Genomic DNA, 17109 nt, shown 5'->3' with positions numbered 1-17109 from the left:
CCTGAACAACCTGGAGCAAATCTGCCAAGAAGAATGGGCCAAAATCACACAGACACTGTGTGCAAAGCCGGTACATACTTGCCCCAAAAGACTTAAAGCTGTTATTGCAGCGAAAGGTTGCTCTACCAAATATTAATGTGGGGGGGTTGAATACTTATGCAAGCAAGATATTTCAGTTTTTTATTTTTCTTAAAAATATTTCCCAACATAAAACCAATGTCACCTTACAATAATTGATTTTGAGTTTCAGTGTTTTAAAATAAAATATCAAACAGAACGAAATTTCAGTGTACCATTTGTAATCCAGTAATATTAGAGAATTGGTCAGGGGTCTGAATACTTTTGCAAGTGTGTGTGTGTGTGTGTGTGTGTGTGTGTGTGTATATTAGGGGCTGATTTAATCGGTAGATTCATCCGTGCACATTTTTAATAAAGGTAACAATCTTATAGTGTCTATCCTGCATAGTAATACATAATAAAATCAATAGAATCTAAAATAACAATTTTTGTTTAAGTAATATACATTATACAAATAAAAAGATCGAATTTTGCATGTGAGTGACATTTTAATATGTGATTTATAATATTCACACATTTGTCAAACAATTTTTGTTAAAAAAAAAAAAAAAAAGTGCGTGAGTGGCGTCTGACCAACCTTTTGAAGGTTTAACCCTTAGCGGTCCATTTATTCAGCACGTCTCAGGCTCGTCGGGTCCAATTTATTTTCACACGCGCAGTTTATTTTAGATGCGCTGTAATTTTCACAGTAAAACAGGTTTAAAAGGCAATGCATATCAACAGGACACTCAGTACTGCATCTCCAGCCCCGCCCCACCCCTTGTTCGCTGTATTTCACATACCTCTTCATAGTAGTGCATACCGATAAATCATCTCCTGATCACTCGTTTTATCACCAAACTCCTCAATAATGCGATCCAAGTCATTATTTTATTACTATAACATCTAAAAAAAGCTCTGCAAATGTCTGTGAAATTCTTTGAGCGCTGGATGCAGAAACAGCTATCTTGTTTGTTTATGTCCGTGTTCTGTATGTGGTGCCGGGGCTATCTGTAGTCATGAGATACTCCCCTTTTTTTTTTCGGCTCCTGTCGGTCTCACTCGGTCATTGAATGGTTTTCTCGGCTTTTTCTGGAGAAAAAACTACTAGAGACCTGTTTTTTGCGTCTTTCTAATGATGTCGGACAAGGTCCGACATTGGACTGGAAAGGGAAAATTGCAATGTCGGACCACAAAGGGTTAAAACAATCTTCGAATTCCTGGCTAGCGAATGAACCTTCGAAACTTCTAATACAGCCCTAAAAGTAGCACATGTTTTCTCTTGCGTGTGTACGTTGGTGCAGCACAGAATCCAGGTTGAGCTGCAGCAGCCTGCTGCTGCTTTGCAGTTTTCTGATCAGAATGTTTCTGCTGAAGCGCTGTGACCTAGCTTCAAGATAAAATCTCGTCGTGGGTTCAATCCCAGGTGGGGGACACCTGCTACTGTACCCTTGAGCAAGGTACTTTACCTAGATTGCTCCAGTAAAAAAAAAAAAAAAAAAAAACTATATAAATGGATAATTGTATGTAAAAATGTGTAAAAAATAATGTAATTGTATGTAAAAATATGATATCTTGTAACAATTGCAAGTCGCCCTGGATATGGGCGTCTGCTAAGAAATAAATAATAATAATAAAATATATATATATATATATATATATATATATAGAATATTGTAGGTTATATTCAAAATAAAAACATGTATTTAAAAGGCAATAAAAATGACGGCTCTGGCGGTTCTAGGTTGGCAGGCTTATAACTTCCTAATTTTCATGATCCTGCCTTTCAAACGCTGTCATTACATGTATTTAGGAAAAGTCATAAACGGACAACCACCTACTTAGAGACACGCAGAGTAATTTTAAATTTGAAAACCTCAAACCATCAAAATAACTTCTGTGACTGGTGTTAAGATGGTATACGTGAATAAAATATTGGAAGCGAGCCCTGGTCTTAAGGCTCAAAGCACGGGATTCAGGGGCTAACAAAAATACTATATTAATTAAACAGGGTCCGTGTTTGGGTCAGGACCCCACCACAAAACAATAAATCCATCCTCCTGACCACTACTCAGATAAAAACAAAATTGAGGGACAGTGCAATGCGACATAAGTTGATTTTAAATGAACCTATATGAGCTATAAGGTGAAAGCTTTGATTTCAAGAAAGTGGTTTGGCCTTGGTGCTTCACACAAATCATCTTTTCCTTGGGCCAATCCGGGTACTTTTTCATCTACCTGTAGCAATATGCTTTCAAAGCTGATGATTTTTTACGCATTAAGAAAAATGGTTTATACAATGTCAGCAAAGGGATTGCTTTTTTTTGTTTGTTTGTTTTAGTACTGAAGCCAGGCACAAGGTAAGCTGGCAGGCCATTTCATTTACAAGTTAACAAAGTTCATGTCAAGAAATCTTCTAAGTCATTACTATTTTATGGTGATCAAGTGGCAGTTTTTTTACATTTGTGAATGCAAGGACAGGTATCTTTTACCACAATAATAAACCAAAAAATATTAGTACTATATTATGCATTTTGGATTTTAAACAAATGTAACATCTGTTTTTGTACTTTCCTGAGTGAGTTTTACAGTACAATAGTAATATCTATCAAAAAGGCATGTCACAGAAGCAGTGGCTGTTGGAGTTTTAAAAACAGATTTTAAGTTTTGTTTTATAGATTTATTCATTTGTTATAACTTGTCAAAAAAAAAAAAAGTGAATGATGGCTACTAGGCATTATGTAACATGCCGATCTGCATCCTTGGCCTTCCAACAACCTTTACTGTGGCAGCTGGTGGGCATAAAAGTGTCATTCATCGTTTTAGAATGGGCTTTATTTATTCTAATGTCACCGGCTGCCCAGGGAGTGGGTTATTGAATAAATGTGGAGCTCTGGGTTATTTGCTTGCTTTCAGAGGCTCCTTCAGAGTGTAGTTGCTAGGAGTCCATTCTGTGCTGTGATAATGATTCATGTATTGTAAGGCCATTCAGTAAATTGGGTTGTCAAGGATTGCGTGGAAGAGTTGAGAGGTCTTTTTGTGGAGAGTAAATTGCATCGCACAACAGCAGCCCTCACGCCTTACAACCCTTCTTTAGTGTTGGTGAAGAGCATGCATTTGCATTTGTTGAAAGGTTAGATAACAACTTTTTGTTTTAATTCTAACAAACCATCTGTAGGGAAAACACACTTTAGCTAACAGTTTATTTATTTGTTTTAATTCTATTTTTTTGGTCTGTGCCTTTCTGCACATTAATTGGTGCGTATTGTTTTTTTTTTTTTTCTTCCAGGCTGGTCAGGAGTCTTTCCGTTCCATCACAAGGTCCTACTACAGAGGTGCAGCTGGGGCTCTCTTGGTTTATGATATCACAAGGTAAGAAATGTGTTTTGTATGTTGCTTTAGGCACTGGTTTTATACAGTTAAAATATACAATATAGAAATATGTACTTTTTAGTTTCTAAATTTAGCTGACTGACTACTTTTTATTTTTTTAATAGGTTGAAACTAAATGTATACCAAGTTCATTTTTAAACAGCAGCCTTTTAAAATGGTTTCCTCCTACTTACCCTTTAAGCCATTTTCTGGGCTGGCAAATAAGAAATTAGTTTTGTTTCTCAGATTGATGCTTTAGAAAATGCTCAAGTACGTGCTAACATCTGTTAGTTTTAAATATGTAAATGAAGTCTTCAAGATCTAAATAACACTATTATTATTATTATTATTATTATTATTATTATTATTATTATTATTTATTTATTTCTTAGCAGACGCCCTTATCCAGGGCGACTTACAATTGTTACAAGATATCACATTATACATTATACAGATATCACATTATTTTACATACAATTACCCATTTATACAGTTGGGTTTTTACTGGAGCAATCTAGGTAAAGTACCTTGCTCAAGGGTACAACAGCAGTGTCCCCCACTGGGGATTGAACCCACAACCCTCCGGTCAAGAGTCCAGAGCCCTAACCACTACTCCACACTGCTGCCCACACATATACTTCTATTTAACAAAGTACTGGTTAAACTATTTATCCGGAAATGACAGCAACAATTCATGGTTTATTTTAAACACTGTGATGGATTTATAGGTTTATTAGTTTTCTGGCATCACTTACATTACAATATCTTGTGAATTAAGTAATTAAATGAATAAATAACTTGTGCACTTGACTAGGTGTTTTTCATCCTCTATCAATGAAGGTAGGATCTCACATGTTTTTGTTTGTTTTTATGATCCTCGAATGTCTAACTTTGATGTGGTAATGTTTATTTACTATTGTCTAATAGAAGGGACACTTTCAACCACTTGACAACCTGGTTAGAAGATGCACGCCAACATTCCAATTCCAACATGGTAATCATGCTTATTGGAAACAAGAGGTAATTTATGACAAAACATTGCTTTTTTTATTTTATTATTTTTTTTTTTGTAATTTATTTATTAACTTTGTATTTTAAAAACTGTTTGATACCAAACTGTGCTAGGCATATGATTGAGTTGGAAAGTGTACCTGACTATTTTAACCTGGTGCATTAAAATGAAACTACAGATATTTCTATTTTATTGTCAAATCCAGTCAATTATGGGGATTAGGTTGATTACAACGGATTATGATCTGCAAGGGGATGCCTTTACATGTATTGTGTATTATACACCTCTGTACCTAATAAGGTATTTATAACTAGTGGGTAAAAAAAATAATAATAATAATTACATTTTCTACCTTGTTTTTTTGTAAAATCCTACATTGGTTAATTAGCTCATTTATGCTATTAACTATTTCAGTGATTTAGAGTCACGGCGAGAGGTGAAGAAGGAAGAAGGAGAGGCATTTGCCAGAGAACATGGACTTATCTTTATGGAAACTTCTGCTAAAACAGCTTCAAATGTAGAAGAGGTAAATCCATTTCATAAAATGTCCTGGAGAGTACAAATATAGTGTGTTACATATGCAGTACGTGATTTCTGCTCATGTATAACTTTTTGTTGGGGGTGGGTGTGCTACTCCTATTTTGTGACTGTAGTTTGTGAGGACTGTCTTTTTCCATTGTACCAACACATCCTTGTTTTCGGACATGTATTTTACTTGGATGCCTTCTAGTTTCCAATAACATACAAGGAACTCAGAGCAGCACTCGGTCCAGAGAGGAGTTATATACGTGAACTGCTGTTTTATTGTACATGAAAATCAGATCTTGACAATTTGACACAATGAACATCAAAGACATAATGCAGACTTGACATTTTGATATTATTTTTTATCTTGTAATGAGCTGCTTGACCCACTAGATGGCAGTAGAACTGTAATAAATAAAGCTGCTCATGCTGACGCTGTTGTCGGTGATGTAACAAGTCTTAAAACTAAGTGGTAACAGTTCTTGCCTTCCTCTTTTTAATGTATGTGTTATCTGGTGAACCATGGCTTACTAATATTTATTTTATTACAGAGAAATGCATAATACATGCTATATAGAAAAAAAAGCATAATATATTAAATACAGTGGAAAGTGCTAGTGATAGTAGCATAATACATGAAATAGTAGCAGCAACACAGCAGCTAATGGCAGGTATCAGGCTTAAAGAGCATGGAAAGCAGGAGAGAACAGGTGGGTCTTGAGAGTCAGAGCCATGAAGTTAAACAAGCGTTCTTCAAGTGTGGTGCACTTTTGCTTAGTGATAACAAACAGGCCAGAGTCAGAGGACCTCGGCTTACGGGCAGGGACATAGCCGGTCAGCAGGTTGAGTAGGTACTGAACTTTACAGGTAGCCAGTGCAGCTGGGCAAGATGGACGGACGGGGGGGGGGGGGGGGGGGGGGGTGATGTGATCACGTTTTTTACATCTGGTAAGGATCCTGGCAGTGACATTTTGAACTAGCTGCAGTCGGTTTATGGTGCGTGCCGGAAGACCACCATATAGAGAGTTGCAGTAGTCGAGTCGAGAGGAGATAAATGCATGACAAAGTATCTCCACATCCGGGAGGGAAAGATAGAGAAGGACTTCGAAGATGGTAGAAGGAAGATTTGACCACGGAGGAAATGTGAGCATCAAAGGAGAGAGGTTGCTGTCAAGAAGTACACCAAGGCTTCGTACTGTGGGGGAAGGCAGCAGCAGACAGTTTCCGAGATTCAGGGCAGCAATATTTAGATTCTAAAGTTGAGTTTAGATCCTACTAGAAGGAGTTTATATTTAATAGTGTTCAGCTGAAGAAAATTAGCAGACATCCAGGCCGCTGTGTCTTGAATGCAAACCGAGAGTCGGACCACGGCAGAGGGGCTTCCAGGGTCGAGTTTAAGTAGAGCTGGGTGTTATCAGCATAGGAGTGAAACAGCTGTGTTGGTGGATGAGGTGACCGAAGGGAAGCATGTAGATATTGAAGAGAAGGGGCCCAAGAACAGATCCTTGGAGGACACCACAAGTGACTTGGGTTTGCAACGCCACTGTGTCCAGCATAGAAAACAGATTGTATGTGTCTGGATAGGTAAGAGGGCATCCGGGAGAGACAGGTTCCAGAGATTCCAGCATACTTGAATGCGGTCAAGAAGAATGCCATGATCTATGGTGTCAAAAGCGGCTGTTAGGTCAAGGAGGACAAGCACAGAGGGATTGCCAGCATCAGCATTGAGCAGGAGATCATTCACAATTTGGAGCAGAGCAGTTTCAGTACTGTGATGTGGCCGGAAACCAGTCTGTAGAGATTCAAGCAGATTGTTATCTGTGAGATGTTTCATCAGCTGACTGGCTACAGCCCTTTTAAGAGAAGGGAGATTGGAGATGGGAAGGAAATCAGATAAGTCAGCCGGGTCAAGAGAGGGTTTTTTGAGTACCGGGGTAACTCGGACAAGCTTAAGGGGAGCAGGAACCATGCCAGAGTCCAGGGACAGGTTGAGAGTGTGCATAATGGAGGGAGCAAGATCAGAAGCACAGAGACAGACAAGGTTAGTCGTCCAGGGGGCATGTGGCAGTAATTGATTTCAACAGTAAGCCGAAAACATCAGCAATGGAGAGAGGAGAGAAGGAGGAGAGAGCAGGAGGGGCATCCTGAGGAACATCAAGGTGGTCAAGTAGTAAACTGGGTTTGTGGTGGGAGTGCGTAGAATAGATGTTGTCGATTTTGTTCCAAAAGAAAGAGGAGGATGAACGGGAGATGGATCTGTTGGTAGCTGGATGTAGGATTTGGTCAATGGTCTTAGAGAACATTGGGTTTACCGTGTCCCATAGTTATGATTTCAGAGAAATATTTCTCCCTGGCTGCGGCAAGCGCACGCCTGTAGCTCGCGAGATGGTCGGTCCAGATCTCTCTGTGAACCGTTAGTTCAGACAACATCCACTTGGGCTCAAGCTTACGGCAGGCAGACTTAAGCAATCGAAGTTCGAGGGTGTATCATGGGCAGTTTCGATCTTTCTTGATGGTTCTGGTTGTAAGCGGGGCAACAGTGTCTGATATGAGTAAGGGTGGCGTTGTAGAGGGTCACCGCATCATCAACTGAGGACGGGAGAGTATCAGTTAGAGGGGATGCAGAGACACATTCTGAGTTTCAGAGGACTCAGCAGATTCTTGGGACAGAAGGAGAAACGGTATCAGTAGCGGAGGAAGGCGCAGGGAGATTAATATTAGCAGTGATTAAGAAATGGTCAGAGAGAGATCTGAGACGGAGAGATTAGAGATATCAAGGCCACTTGTGATGAGCAGATCCAGGGTGTGTCCTCTGGTGTGAGTGGGGACGTTGACAGATTGAGAGTCTAGAATCGTGTCGGTCTCTAGGGGGGAGGAAGGCAAGTCAACATGAATGTTGAAGTCACCTAGGACTAGGATTTTGTCAGTAGAAGTGCAGACGAGGGAGAGGAATTCTGAAAACTAGATAGATAACAGCAAGGGTGAGGGACATGGGAGAAGGGAGCTTGATAGTGAGATGCTCAAATGAAGAAAAGGCAGGCAAAGAAAGAACGGAGGAAGCAAGCACAGAATTTGCAGTAACAGCAGAGCCCCTGCCTCGGCCAGTGAGGCGAGGTTTGTCAAAGAGGGAATAGCCCTTTGGGGTGGCTAGGTGCAGTGAGTGCGTGTCGTTTACAGAGTGCCAGGTTTCAGCTAGACAGAGAAGATCAAGATCGGTATCGGTTATGAGTTTGCTGAGAAGCAGAGATTTGTTATTCAGAGCGACAATTGAAAAAAGAGATTTTCAAGTTTGTAGCAGGCAGCGTAAGGGGAGAAGGAGTTAGTAAGGGTATGTGCAGCAGGTACTTACCAGTGTTCATTCTGGGAGTGGAAAATGAGTGAGTCTGCTTTGTCCAGGGGATCCAGACGTTGGGTGTTAAGGTAGGAATGAGGCCTCTAGTAGCCATTGGGAGGGATTTGGAAAAGGTCCTCACTCGGACTGCCGCAGCTCAGACTGCCCTTGGACTTGTAGCCCTTAGAATGGCTGGTGTTCTAAGACACTGATTGCCAAGTTGTACGATCCTGTAGGCCTGGAGCCATATACTTAACACTAAATGTGCATCGACCTCACAATTCAACACACCCCAACACAGTTTCGATCACTTAATTACTTTTTTTTTTAATTTAAGTGCAGGCTGGTTACCTAAGCAAGCAACGATTATAACAAATAAACTACAATCCACTTACCTATTTCAACGCCGATACAAACAGCAATGCGAATTCCAGCCAGGGGAAGAAGCAGGTACCACACGTGTTTGCAGGTTATGCTCTCAAAACTAAATAATTGCAGGAAAACTAGTTGTAATGTTCAAGGTGCATTTTTATACACGTAGAGTATAGTAATAATAAAGCAGCAGTTGTATTTACGTTTCTGATTTGCAGTGGCTGTTCGGTGCCAGTGGGAGGCCTTGCAATGACACACGGAGAGTCGGGTTTCAAAAAGAAAAGGTGCACAAAACAGACATACTGCCCCTTTAAAACATGCTATTTACAAATTGACAGGTCCTAAGACAAGAGTAATTATAAGTCCTGGTCCTTTTTAAATACCACAGTCGCGTGTTTGACCAGTCCTTGGCAACCGAAAGGCAGGAAACTGCTCTGCTTAGTCTGATGAGGAAACACACACAAAGGTTAAGGCTTTTGTCCAGCACTGGTACACTCTGTCTCTCTCCTCAGTCCCAGGAACACTGACTCCACCGGTGGAGAGGCTGAATCTTTTCTACGCCTTGGCACCGCCCTGTACCCGATTTTCAATTTTACCAGGGCTTGGAACCGGGTGTACCTCGTTCCACTCCACCAGCCTCTTAGCAGGCCGACTCCTACAGAATGTTAATCCTGTAGTCGCCAGCGCCTGCTGGATGGACAGGTCCCACATGTTCCCCCTGCTGCTGGGAGGTGGGCTTTTCAGTGCAGGGAATCCATCTGCCCTGTCACAGTGCACTAACAAGATGCAACATTACCTGACTTCACAATGTAGCGTTTTACAAGCTAAAGTGTGTGCTAGTAAGTTTGTTTTGTTCTTGTTTTAAAGGTGTTCCACATAACACAATTGTAACCTCCCTTTAGATGATTAATGGCTTGGGAGTATGCTAAAGTTTCGGTGTGTTACGTGCGATCATAATTAAGGTCATAATTAAGATGTTTTCCATAATATAAAGCACAGGTTTGTTACTTATACCAGTTAAGTACTTGTTTATTGAAAACAATAATGCTGTGCTGTTTAATGATCTGGTGTATGTGTGAACAACTGAGTATTCCCTGGAGAAATTTCCAGCCTTGCAGGAATATGAAATGTACTGCAGTTGGGTTAAACTGACTTGGTTTAACTAGCTCTTTGGTAGGGAATCCCTCTTTGTGTGTGTTAACACTTCAGCCTGAAAGAAGAATGAATCAATTGAGCATTGGCCGAAAGCCAGTTTCACATACTTAAAACCTGAAACTGTTTGAAAATGTGTTCATTTCTAGAAGTGCCTTGAACACCCTTCGTGATTAATTCATCTCATTAGTTTGCTGTGAATGCTCCTGACCCTGTATGATGTTTCGATCTCCCACTTGGAGTGTATGCATATTCATATCTTCCTGCACCTGCCACAGTTGTTCAAGTCTCCTTCACTGACTGCGCACTGTTCTTGGTGCAGTAATTGAGCTGCAGTAGATTGATTACGCTAGGGAGCTGTAAGGCCTTTATAGGTGAAAACATATCAGTCCTGTTAATTAGGAAACAAAGCTCTGGTGGCAAGTTCAGCAGTTAAATGCATCCAGGGTAGGGCTGAGAAGAAGCCCCATTTATTTTTCTTGATGAACTGCACTGTTTCTTCCATTGGAGTAAGTAAGAATAAGCACAAGAGCTTGGGAGAAGAGGCTATTGTATATCTGTGTGTCATCCTGCAAAGCAGAGAAATACTAGTCTATTGCAGTACGATAATTTTTAGTTTACTTACTTTTTTTCAAATGGTATCCTAATTAATAAATAGAAAGTGTATGTTCCAAGATGCAAAACCATTTTGTTTTTTAATACTCTATAGTGCATTATATTTAACCAGATTCAACTGTTACCATACCAAGCTGCACGTATTTCTCAAGCTCATTTCTCAGATGATGAAACTATGACTTTAAGCGTTCAAGATGAGCTGTCAACTCGGTTCCTGTTTGGTAGCTGTTCATGCGGTGGTACCACAAACTTGCAATAGGAAGTTGGCATGACTGGTCAGACAAGGATATGCCTTACTGTCTGTCTTGACAATAATATGGAGTAGTTCAAAAGCTTACACACTTTTTCCTGTTCTTGCTGTCTGGTTTGCTCTGTCTTTTGATCTTTGTTAATAATAATCTTTCCTCTTTCCATTGTAGGCATTTATTAACACAGCCAAGGAGATTTATGAGAAAATTCAAGAAGGTGTCTTTGATATTAATAACGAGGTATGATTTCTTACTATAGTTGCCTGTTTAAGTATCTGAATGTGGTGCAATGCCTCCTAAATTGCATAAACCAAATGAATTCATCAAATTGGATTTGCCTTATTAGGCTTTAAGAGAAGACCATACTACTGATGTGAATAAATGTTTAAAATAATTGTGTAAATATTTTAAATATTAATGGATTCGGCCTGGATGTCTAAGTCACCAGTCATTGGCAGTGGGTGAAAGCACTGGAAATGGATTGAACCCCTGTCTTTCTGTAGATGTACAGTAGCTATGTCATTTTAAAAAGAAATATCAAGGTCAGCAGAGTCAATATCCTGAAGGTTAGACGTGTTTAACTTTTGTTCATATCTATATTTTGGGAAGCCTGTGAATTGTGTAGGATGGATACATACACACACACACACACATACATACGCGACCACCTTTATTTAGGAACCAACTGGTCTAAGTGACCACTTTAAATGCCTCCCAATGATATTTGTGCTTTTATTTAACTGTATTAAGCGACCACCTGTCTAACGCGACCACAATTCTCTTACCCAGCAACGGACTCAAACCTGTATTAAGCACCCTTACACGGGGCTATTGTTATAAGAAAAATATGGTTTAAAATGGTACGTCCTAAATTCAAAGGAATACGGTAACCATTTTACAGTCTTTTATCCGTAATCAATAAAACAGCGCTGTCTTGTAAAGGAAGAGAATGTCACAAAAGGTCCTCTCTAGATGACAGAATTAAAGTTTTATTAAACTTGTAAAGACAGCAAGTCCCAGAAAAACTGCTGAACAATTCGGCACTAGAAAGACGCAGATACAGCATTGTGAAACGGAAAGAACTAGGGCTTGAAGTTTTGGGGGTTTTATTTTGTTCACGCGACCATGTTTTGAGCTGATTCAGTATCTTAATTAAACTGTTAATTACTAAACAAAGTCGCTTCCTTTTTACCTTGATGTCCTGATTGGCTTGCTGATTCTGTTTCACCTTCTTCATTATTTGAACACAAGAGCAAGCAATGACATTAATCACTTCCCCCAGATGCTACTTTAACTTGCATTTCGTTCTCGCACTTGCCTGGGAACTAAGTAGCTTCCAATGTGTCTGTTTTGTGTTGTGGTGTTCTTTCCCACTAATTTAACAGCATGTTCTTATAATTAGGATGTGGCGGCTTAAGACTTAAAGGCAAACCGTTAAAAGAAAAGTAAACGCTGAAAAATTCAAGCCATACTTAGAGTATGAAAACAATGTGCGTGGTATTCGAAAAAAGATCTTATTCAGGATGCAATAAATCAACACGTACCTGAAAGGCAGACACAGCCATTGACATTTGCAAAGGATTTAAAACATTTTGTATGACCTGAGACAGGCAAGCATTCATTACTTTCACAAAATAATTTGTTTTGTAAATGCATTATCTAAATGAATGTTATTAAATTACATACTTCCTTTTGTTCATATTGCATCTTCTGGCTTTTACAGTGTGTGTAAGACTTACATAATTACAGGAAAGCATGTCAGAGACAAATAGAAAATTCATAAGTTATGAGCCCTCTTTTAAGAGACCACCTGTGTTAAGATACCTCTATTAAACAGTCCCTTGAGTGGTCTCTTAATACAGGTTTGACCTTTTACTTTTAATTAATTAATTAATTTATTTTTTTATTATTTATAAATAAGTAATCCACCCAGTAGTTTGTCTTTCAGTATGATAAGGTAGAAGAATACTAAACATGTTAAGCCTCCCAGATGTTTGAATGCAGTGTGCTATGAAAAGTCACCAGCCTATACTGGCAGCATGCCAAGCCTACTTCCTGATGTCTCAAAAGGTTTCTACCAACTTGGGGAGGTGAAACTCAGTGAGCTATTGGGCATGTTTTTATTTAAAAAAAAAAAAAAAAAGGCTCAAAGTCAAAACCACATCAGCTGATGTCAATGTAGCACTAATGCCAGAAACCCCAAGGCTACTGGAACCCCTGCCAAACACTGTAAATCTGAGATTGACTGTGACACAGAGTTTCCTTAAGAGCTTCATTTCATAAACTACTGTATTACTTTCTCAAACTGCTGTTTTTTAGCTGAAATCCACTCAGGGGAGCAAGACTTGGGGTATATGTGTGTGTTTGATGAATGAAAAGGCTGCGCTGTGTGCGAGTTCTTGGCAAGCTGCCATGTCGTTGGGGATTGCTGAAATTATTTATGACTCATATGGCATATAAAATTAATTTGTGCCTGTAGAGATCAGGGTTGGCCTCCTGTAATTTTTCTTGTATATGAACGATTGAAAATTACTATTCACTTTCTGTAATTGTAATCTTTTTTTTTGTTGTTATTTAAAGAAAGGGGGATTTATAACAATTAATGATTCCATCTATTTCCAGTGCCCATCATCACCAGCCAAGTTACTTTATTGTACCCTGTACAATGGGTTCTACATGTTTCATTTTTTAATGTTGTTTTTTTCAGAACGGACTTTATTTTTATAAAACTTTTTTTTTTTTTTTTTTTAAACTAAATTCCACTTCATTTACTTCCAGGCAAATGGAATTAAGATCGGACCCCAGCACGCTGCCACCAATGCAACACTTGCAGGCAACCAGGGAGGACAACAGGCAGGTGGAGGCTGTTGCTGAGGCCCCATAACTTTATCTGACTGGTTGGGCCTACTAACCTTTTCTTAACCTCCCCACTCCAGCCCAACCTGCAAAATCGACTCATTTACTAGATGGCTGTTTGTCAAGAGAGAAGCCCAAGTCTTTCACAATCCCTGTAAAACTGAAGTCTGTCTGGGCTCCAACAGAAATGGTTAAAATTCACTTAAAAACAAGATTTTGAGAATTGTAATCATATCTATTTACATTTAATTTCTAGGTTAATTGTTGTGGTTTTTTTTTGGTTAAATGTTGTTTTTTTTTTATGTATTGTGCCCTCTTGACTTCAAACTGAATTGTACTAAACACTACAAAGTCATCTTAGTATTTTAATCAGTTTGTGTGGGTAAATTGCCCAACAACTATGAAGCTTACGTGAAGCTTAATATAAGTGTGTTAAGAGTTGTCAGCCATTTGATGAAGATGGAAAAGAAAGAAGGACTGTTTTAATTCTGTATTTATCATTCACTTTCTGTATATATAGTTGTAACTACATGTGTTGGTGTATACCTACAAGTTAGAATTCTTTATTGAATTTGCTTACATTCTATACTGTACAATTAGAGCTTTAAACTGCAACAGTATTGCTATAGTCCAAACCTGCTTTGACATCATTTTAATCCTGTTTGACTTTTTTCTTTTTAGTCCTTCTATTTACCTTTTCCTTAATTCTCCAGTAAACCCCTAAAACTGCTCATTATAGTGATATTGGCTCAATATTGTTTATCTATTTTAATGCCAAATGTTGTGTTATCTGAACTATTTAACCACCTCTTCTCCAGAAACGGATCACCTCCTCTTCAGAAATGGATCAGCTAACGTAACTCTGTAGTGGTACAGCAAAAGAGAAAAGTATAATGAGGAATTCATAATAAAGTGGCTAAGTTATTATTTTCTCATAAATTTTTTTTGATAAAATGTGCTGGTTTGCACTGGTTTTATGTCAGTTCATTTCAGTGCACATCAATTCTAACTAGAAGTTTGAGTGCTTGTGTAAAGATTTTCTCTTCTTGGCAGTCTGTTCTGTTTGTAGGTATATGGTGAACATCTTGTCTATTCTGAAAGGGGTGTGGTAGAAGCCGAAACTGGAGTATCTTTGTGACCCTCAACTTTATTTCCTGTGTTGGTTCTTCTTAAAATGAAATGTTACAACAATGAAAAATAAATTCCTGTGGTTAAACGGATTGTAAACTGATACATAATCATTTTGATGTCTGTGAAAATAAAAAAATGGTGGTATATTTTTTGTATACTGTAGAAGAAAAAAGCACATTTCCAAGAGAAACTGGTCTTTTTTTTGCCTCCAGTGTAGTGATTGTTATCCAGACATCTGTAAAAAAAAAAAAAAACTAAAAAAAAACGATAGACATTTTCATTGTCATCACATAGATTAAGATGTAAAAGTAAGTAATGTAAGTGTTTAAATGTGTTTTTAAGCATGATTGGTGTTACTGGATTATACCTTTTAAACTCAGAAATGGCCGACCTATATTGTTATAATGTACGCATTTAGATAATATTACATACTTTGTGTATGTAGGATAAATTTCATTTGGTTAAAGCTGTTTTAAAACAACCTTGGCCTCACTGAAAATTGCATTTGCTGAAAGTAAAATTATCTGGTAATTCTACCTTAATCCAAGTGCAAAACTGTTTTGGCTGCCTGAAGGCAAAGGATTGCCAGACCACTTGGATATGATAACATCTGTAATAAGAATTGAAAGGAGTGATGTCACAATTTCATTTTCAGTAGTAAGATGCATTTTTTGTTCTGTTTTCTATGAATGATCAAGGGGTATTGTTCTTGGTAAAGAGCCAAGATGCCTTAAACCAATTACACCTTGTTCACTGTAACATCGTACTTGATTATATTTCTTGATATTGAGTACTAATTTATTTGAAATCCTCTTGGGGGGTGAGTGTTGTTGGTTAAGATTCAAATTCTTGTTAATTTTATATTGCTCTAAGTAATTGCATTAGAAGGAAGTCTTGCAAACATTGAACTCCTGGAAACACTTCCCGCAATACTATTTATTGCCTTGTTTTCATGCGCCTGACCAAAACTGGATCAAAATAGTATAAGATATGGATCTGGAACCAAAATAAATGGGTTTCAACATACCAAACTGATTAGGTTTGGTAAAGTTGAAATGCAGCTGGACTTTTGTCACAGTTTTGTGTTTTTTTGTCTCTGGAAACAAGGCATATGGAAAGGACTTTTTGACGTAACATTTGTTTCAAATATATTAGTGGAAAAGTAAAACAATGATAAAATAAGCGCAGTGCTTATACTTGCTCATGTTATGTGAACACATTTTCACATCATTTTTAAATCCCAATAGAGTTTTGTACTTCCTGATGAATGTTTGCTTCAGGAGCTTTGGTCTTGTATAGGCATAAATATCCAGGTATGTCGTTTTTAACTTTCTGCTGAAATAAAATTGTATCTCCATCCTTTTAATTTTTATTTATTTATTAATGATTTGGAGTAATAGTGCTTAAATAATTATATTGTTGAAATACAGTACACGCAGGCTTATTTATAATATCTAGGCCAAATGGTTTGGGGCATTTCATCTTCAGTGCTGTTTAATGGCTGGTTTCACAGACACCGGTTTTATCACTAATCTTGAACTAACTAATGTTATTTTAGCAAAGTAAGCCAAGATTAGTGCTAATCTGGGTCTGTGAAACCAACCACCACTGTATAACCACAGTCTGCTGCTGGAGTGTTTTTTTATTTATTTATTTATTTATTTATTTTTTAACAAAACTGTTTTTGAAAGTTTTAAAGCAGTTAAGTTAGTTTTCTTGTAGGTGCTGGGGTGGGGAGGATAATGGGAATATAGTTTGGACTAAACAATATTAAATGGCAAGTGGAATATCTGCTTTTCACTTTATTCTAAATCCTCTTATCCTATGATAACGAGACACAGTACAGTTTTCAACAAACAAATGTCACAAAGGCTTCCACTCACAGCATAACCCACAGCACTTGATATATAATTGCTAAAACTAAAGCTCACATTGACTTGGAGACAGTTGTCTCCCTTGCAAGTATAAAAACCTTTACTTCATCCAATGTTCTAAACATGCAGAAAACTTATTTCTTAGTATACTCTATGTACTATACACTACTAATGGCTTCATAGTTACCAAAAACATATTTTAAGTGCCAGTGTTAATTGCATAGATAGCTTCTCAAGAAAAACAACTCCCATAACAGAAACCGTTTGAGAAGCAGACTTTGTATTTTCGTTGTATAATATTTTCAAATTGTTGACTGTGAGAAAGAACATTGTAACAACATTTTACAAAATTAAGAAACCTGATTTGCCAATTCATGTTTTGAATTCAAGATTACCTGTAATATTTTATGGTCATGTGACTGATTCTAGATGAAAAGAGCAAAATATTCTAAATATATTCTTTGGAGCCATTTCCTCTTATACCAGTGCGGAATCACAAAACGTCTAAAGTGTAGTTTGTTCTGGAATGTAGCTGCATACAAACCTGGTAAGTCATTTCCATGA

The 17109-nt window shown here is 38.0% G+C and overlaps 1 protein-coding gene across 1 annotated transcript in view; it reads left to right on the top strand.

Annotated features, from left to right (window-relative positions):
- LOC117400461 (ras-related protein Rab-2A) overlaps positions 1-16037 on the top strand; it is a 42015-nt gene extending 25978 nt beyond the window's left edge. The window contains exons 4-8 of the mRNA XM_034000480.3: positions 3347-3429; positions 4357-4449; positions 4856-4967; positions 10856-10924; positions 13463-16037. Coding sequence (XP_033856371.1) covers positions 3347-3429; positions 4357-4449; positions 4856-4967; positions 10856-10924; positions 13463-13558 — 453 coding nt within the window. The 3' untranslated portion in view covers positions 13559-16037. The remainder of the gene's footprint in view (positions 1-3346; positions 3430-4356; positions 4450-4855; positions 4968-10855; positions 10925-13462) is intronic.
- Positions 16038-17109: the final 1072 nt, after the last annotated feature.

This window comes from Acipenser ruthenus, chromosome 4, assembly GCF_902713425.1.
Source record: "Acipenser ruthenus chromosome 4, fAciRut3.2 maternal haplotype, whole genome shotgun sequence".
Lineage (NCBI taxonomy): Eukaryota > Metazoa > Chordata > Actinopteri > Acipenseriformes > Acipenseridae > Acipenser > Acipenser ruthenus.
This window is presented reverse-complemented; position numbering and strand designations above follow the sequence as displayed.